Raw genomic sequence first — 6038 nt, 5'->3', positions numbered from 1 at the left:
GCTTAGTTTCGGAGATACAGGGTGTAGAAGTTTCATTTTTATTTCGATTTTTTCCAAATAATTTCTGAAGTAATGTCAATATTTCGATGAGAATTGCTGTCCGGAAGTTTTGTGACACGAGAAATCTGATTTTGATGTCAAAATGACTCCTATTTGTAGGGGGTGCCACCTACATGTGTTTTAACTGTTTTGAAGAGTAATCATTTTTCGTCCGTACTGGTATAAAACTACTGACTGAAAAAAATATACATTTCCATTACTTTTTACGTAAAAAATGTCTCTCGGTAAAAATCGCTACGATCAACCGTTCTCAAGATATTTGGAATGGAAATAGTCACTACATGTCATTATTGACAAAAAATAAGCGCACGTTGAGTTTAGCTATTTGGCTGAAATAATTTTTTATTTTTTTAAATTAATCATAAATTTTTCTGCGAAAAATGATGATTAAACAATTTCTGTTGAACTTCTGGAACAAAAAGATTTCAAATTTATGATTTCAGTTTAATAATATAATAAAACTATTTAGTCAACATGTTTAATTATGTCAATGATGACAGGTATTGGTAATTTCGATTCCAAATATCTGGAGAAGCATTACTCGTAGCGATTTTTACCAAAAGACCTTTTTTACGTAAAAAACGTCGTAAATGTACATTTTTTAACTCACTAGTTTTATACAGGTACGGACGAAAAGTTATTACTCTTCAAACCAGTTAAAAAATATGTAGGTGGCGCCCAAGGACTGTATATATTCTAAAGGACTGTTCGATCGCGTCAAATCGCCGCTGTCGTAGTCGCCGTGGAATGCTACGTCACGCGCTGACCAGCGCTCATAGTGCGGCTGATGGTTATTCTAGCGGGACAAAATCTCAAGAGCAATGTTTGGGACTTAAAATCTAAGAACGTAGCAAATGGTCTAATATATAGCAACTATATGATTAAATTTATTTATTTATTAATAACTTAATTTATTAATAAATAAATACAAGATAATAAAACTATGATATTATTCGTACATGACACACAAAAAACGTATTGTAAACTATTTTTTCAAAGTACATACCTTTGGCAATCTTCAACATAATTTGGCTTTCTAATAAAATGTATAAGCACTTGTAAATATTTTGTTTTCGTATGATCTCTGCCTTGCTGAGCAGAAAACGACCAAATTTGGTTGACAAAAATGTATCGAAATACAAAGAATATTCATGCATTTTTGTATCAATTGGAATGTCTACTATATATTCTTATCAGTACACATTTTTTGGCTTATTTCTAACCAAACGCTTTTGTCCCGCTAAATTTATCTTCCAACGCAGTGAGCGCTCGTCCGTCAAATGCAAAAATAGCTGTCACTGCCTAAAATCTTTAGCGCCAACTTCAACTCGGTCAGTAGATGACGTAAAAAAACTGACAGTGCAGGAATATAGGAATCGAACTATCCTTATCTCTATAGTATCCTTGGGTGGCGCCCTCTACAAGTAGGAGCCATATTGACATGAAAATCAAATTTCTCATGTCAAAAAACTCTCAGACACCAATTTTCATCCAAATATTGACGTTTCTTCATAAATTATTTTGAAAAAATCGAAATAAAAATGAAACTTCTACACCCTGTATCTCCGAAACTAAGCATTTTAGTACATACATTTATACAAACTTTTTGTGTTATTTTTATCTGCAGAATATGCTGCCGAAGTTTCCGGAATACAGTTCGGACCACCCTGTATATATAAAAAAATCCTTTTGAAAGTTATATTATTTATTCATCATTGACAATACAACATTGAACAAGAAAATATCTTAGAATTTAATCCAGGAATACTTGTTTCAAACTCAAATATTAGGTATCTAAACTAACTTTATACATACACATTTGGAAACAGAAAATAAATAACTAATATGTAAATATCATAAATAAAAATAAATAAATAGCTTTCATGTGTAAAAAGTGGATTACCTATGTCAGTTACAGGTGAGGGTTGGAACCTTTGGTGTTATAACAGTAAAATATAACACTAATTCAACCACCAAACCAAACCAAAACACTTTACTTTTAAACATCGGACGCACGTTTCGCTAACAAACAGTTTTCAGTTTTAATAATCTGCTGATGATGCTAACATAGTTAGCGAAACGCGCATCCACTGTTTAAAAGTAGAGTGTTTTGGTATATTGTAGTGAATTAGTGTTTTATTTTGCTGTAAAAGTGGGTAAAATATCATATACATAACTCAAAAGATTGTAAAGAAAATAATTGCCTTGAGAATACAAATTGTTAAGATTCCTATTTAATGAACAATTTAAAGCTATAAAATATAAATTTTTATGTCCTTATTACTGTGTCTCACCTCTAAAAAATGAGACATCATAGGATAACTTAGGCTTTTGGTAAATCCAAGTTACTGATAACAGCATAAGTGAATTCTTGTGTACTGTTTTGACCACCAATATCTTTTGTTTTTATTTTTCCATCTTTTAAAACCTTCTCCACTGCATTTCTGATCATTTCACTATAGGAATTCAGATTCACGTGGCGCAATAGTTTTGATGAACACAGCAACATTGCTGTTGGATTAGCAACATTTTTACCTACAGCTTCAGAGAATGTGTGCCTTGCACCCTAGAACAGAGATATGTTAATATGAGACAATTTTTTGGCCAATCATTTTTAGACTTACTGGTTCAAATACTACACATTCAGCTGAATATGAAGAACCTGAAACAACACCAGCACCACCTACAAGACCTGATGCTATGTTGTCCACAATGTTGCCATATAAATTAGGAGTGACCATTACATCAAACTGTTGTGGATTTGATACCATTTGCATAGTGCAATTGTCAACAATCATTTTTTCAAATTCTATATTGGGATATAGCTTTGCCATCTGAAATTGAATAGAGTTAATTTTAAGTACTATAAATTGTCAGAATTGTGTTTCTGATACCTCTTCACAGCTTCTTAAAAACAATCCATCACCTAGTTTCATAATATTAGCTTTGTGGACTGCTGTAACTTTCTTCCTGTTGTTTTTGATAGCATAATCAAAAGCAAATTTTGCTATCCTTTGTGATTTTTTAGCGGTAACAATTTTGAGACATTCAACAACACCTAAAATATTAAATAAAACTGATACGTGATAAAAAATAATTTAACTAATAATTCTAACCTCTAACACTCTCATGTTCTAAAGCTGAATATTCTCCTTCAGTTTGTTCTCTGATAATGACACAATCAATGTTACTGTGACGACATTTAATACCAGGCAGTGATTTAACATGGACAACGTTAGCATACAGGTCTAAAGCATTACGCAATTTCATGTTGAGGGTTTGCAACTCCCCTACAATAATAACAAATGTGTATATTGGTATATTTCAGTGAAAGTGTGTTAAATTTTACCGGTATGTGAGTAATCTGGAGTAGCCAAAATACCTTTTAGTGCTACTCTATTTTTACTTATAGAATGGGCTACCTAAAAGTTAAGAATTAATATTTAAATGCTATAAAATCAGTTATAATTGAAGGGTAGTGTTGTAAAAAATAGTCTTACATCATCTAATGGTGCACTTAATGTTGGATTTACTTCAGAAAAAAAGTATGATTCCCAGTCGACAGGGACTCCAGCTGCTTTAAATACTTCTTGCACGGAATATACAAGTTCGGGACCGACTCCATCTCCAGGTATCAGAGTCGCAGTTACGCGAGTATCAGGTCTTTCTGCCAAAGCCTAAAATTGTGATGCGTTAACAAACATGAAATTAATATAAATTAGCCAGTGACTTACAGCTGCTCTATTAGTGTTTGTAGAACTATGAATGCTACGAGCAGCTACTGTTTGTGATGCCTTAAAAATAGAGGAAATTAATTTATATTAACAAATTCCTTCAACCTGTTATATCATCAGTATATAACCTAGAAAAAGTAATGAGTAAATTTTTACCTGTACACAAATTCTTGGTATATTTCTAGTAAGCACGGACATTTTGGGTTAATATTATACTTTTTTTATTTCAGAATTTATTATTTTAATCCCATTAAAACATGGGAAAAATTCAAAAAAGTATGGATTTAAAATTGCAGGGAATGACAAAACTGTCAAAAAATGGCCATCCGCGCCACCCACGTGAGTGCGACCTGACTTGAAACTAATTTAGTTGTGAGACATCTATCGGATTTACTGAAAACAAAATCAATTAATTGAGAGGTTTGTTAAAAGATGGCACTTAATAGGATTTTCTTTTTTATTTTCTTTAATTTGAATTTCGAATATAATCGAAACTCTGAATTGAAAATGTTCTCTAAAATAATGCTTGATGTGTATTGAATCCACGGTTATATTTTTACTATATTGTATTATAATGTAAACACTAATTAATGGGATGTGATTGGAAACAAATTAAATAATTTATTATTGAACATTTTAATGATGTGGTGTAAATTTATTTTCAGTTATTACCCAACATTTAAAAACATTTTAATACAGAAATTTGCAAATGATTTTCTTTTAAAGTATAGACACGCAGATAAGTTAACGCGTTAATAAGCAAGAGGCAAGTGCGCCATAAATTTCAAAAATTAATTCCCGTAATTAAACGATTTTAAAACGGCGCACAAGTCGCCTGCAAACAAAACAAAACTATAATGATCATCCGTACTCCTGCTAAGAACACCTGTCGATTTCACCTGCGGGTTTCAACTATGGGCGTCCTCGAAAACAACTACCTGACCAATAACGGACGGCTTTCGGTACGCTGGCTCTTCATTGGTACGTTAAGGCGGGACCGAAGTTTTAGCAGCTCACATATAGGAAGTAGCGAAGCGTATAGAGAGGCCAGCAGGACAGCTCGGTGCCGCAGGTTAGTAATGAGCATGCTTGGTTCTTCGACCTTGTACCGAGAGAGAAAAACGTACTTGTTAAATGGGGGTCCGTATTCTGAATTCAATTGGAAAATCATGGTCTCGGTCTTTGTCAGGGATTTCAGATCCAGTATATTTGTTGTTGGTAAAATAATAATTATTTATTTATACTTATACAAGGTTGTATGTTTGTTATTTTGTGGGGTAGGGGTTTGATTTGTTTGTTAACATAAATTATAGATTTCATGTTTCATGTGTTAAATCGTTTTGTTATTAATATGAAATCCATGCAACTAATTTTTCATTCAACTGCCAATTATTGCATACTCTCTATTAATATTTATATCTTGTTGAAACAGTTTCCAAAAGGATTGTTGGTTCTCCACCTTGCTGCGCAGTTTTGCATTACTGAAGATGTAGACCAGGAAATAAAACTGCAATACTTTTGTAGTTTGAATACTTATATCGCAAAACAACAGGTAAATCAGGGTACCTACTTATTCTTCACTACTATAGCATCTTCAAATATCACTCGCATCTCCAAAAAATCCATATAACAATACATGTAATGAATATGTTACGCAAACGTTGCGAACGATGACAAGAATAGCACCGCAGTACAACCACGCCGCATTAGCGGCGCTGCAAAATTATTTTTTCTTATATTTGAAGAGCTACAGCCACTAGAGATTACATATTTCGTCCCAATATAAGTATACCTAAGAAATTTCCCTTGACATCTTCCTACCCAGAAGTAAGTAACTTCAAACAGAAGTACTTTTTATGATGATAATATGTATCGTCCTGAGTATAGACAGTAGTTAGCCAATGTGTCAGCTTTTTTATTTCATCTATGTATTCCAATGTATTATCTGTCCTTTGACCCAACCCAAACTGATTTTATTACCATCTGCGAGAGGTATATCCATAAATGCTTGATATTATCCTCTATAAATCTCCGTAAGGTCGGAAAATACTGTTATCTGTCAATATTTTTTGCGTTTTCCAGTATCTTCCTATTTATATACAAGGCATTTCTGTAGCTGTTCTGTTATTGTCTATCGCAGTTCTACATACTTACTAGCGCCCTTTATTTACTCATGGTACATTTTTCTTTATTTCTCAAGCTTTCGTGTGTATATTCCACCAGCCTGTGTACTAGCCCATTTTT

The 6038-nt window shown here is 32.8% G+C and overlaps 1 protein-coding gene across 1 annotated transcript; it reads right to left on the bottom strand.

The window, feature by feature from the left end:
* Nucleotides 1-1747: 1747 nt before the first annotated feature.
* LOC115881893 (isocitrate dehydrogenase [NAD] subunit beta, mitochondrial) lies at nt 1748-4150 on the bottom strand. Its single transcript, XM_030899615.1, has 8 exons — nt 3951-4150; nt 3795-3854; nt 3561-3737; nt 3410-3482; nt 3177-3350; nt 2955-3118; nt 2685-2894; nt 1748-2626 (listed from the first exon to the last, which is right to left on the bottom strand). The coding sequence occupies exons 1-8, from the start codon at nt 3990-3992 to the stop codon at nt 2384-2386; spliced, it is 1143 nt and encodes a 380-aa protein (XP_030755475.1). The 5' UTR covers nt 3993-4150; the 3' UTR covers nt 1748-2383.
* Between the last annotated feature and the right edge of the window lie 1888 nt (nt 4151-6038).

The sequence above is a fragment of the Sitophilus oryzae genome, unplaced genomic scaffold (assembly GCF_002938485.1).
Source record: "Sitophilus oryzae breed Bouriz unplaced genomic scaffold, Soryzae_2.0 scaffold_1744_pilon_pilon, whole genome shotgun sequence".
Classification (NCBI taxonomy): domain Eukaryota; kingdom Metazoa; phylum Arthropoda; class Insecta; order Coleoptera; family Curculionidae; genus Sitophilus; species Sitophilus oryzae.
The sequence above is the reverse complement of the archived record's forward strand: the minus strand, read 5'-3'. Positions and strand labels throughout refer to the sequence as shown.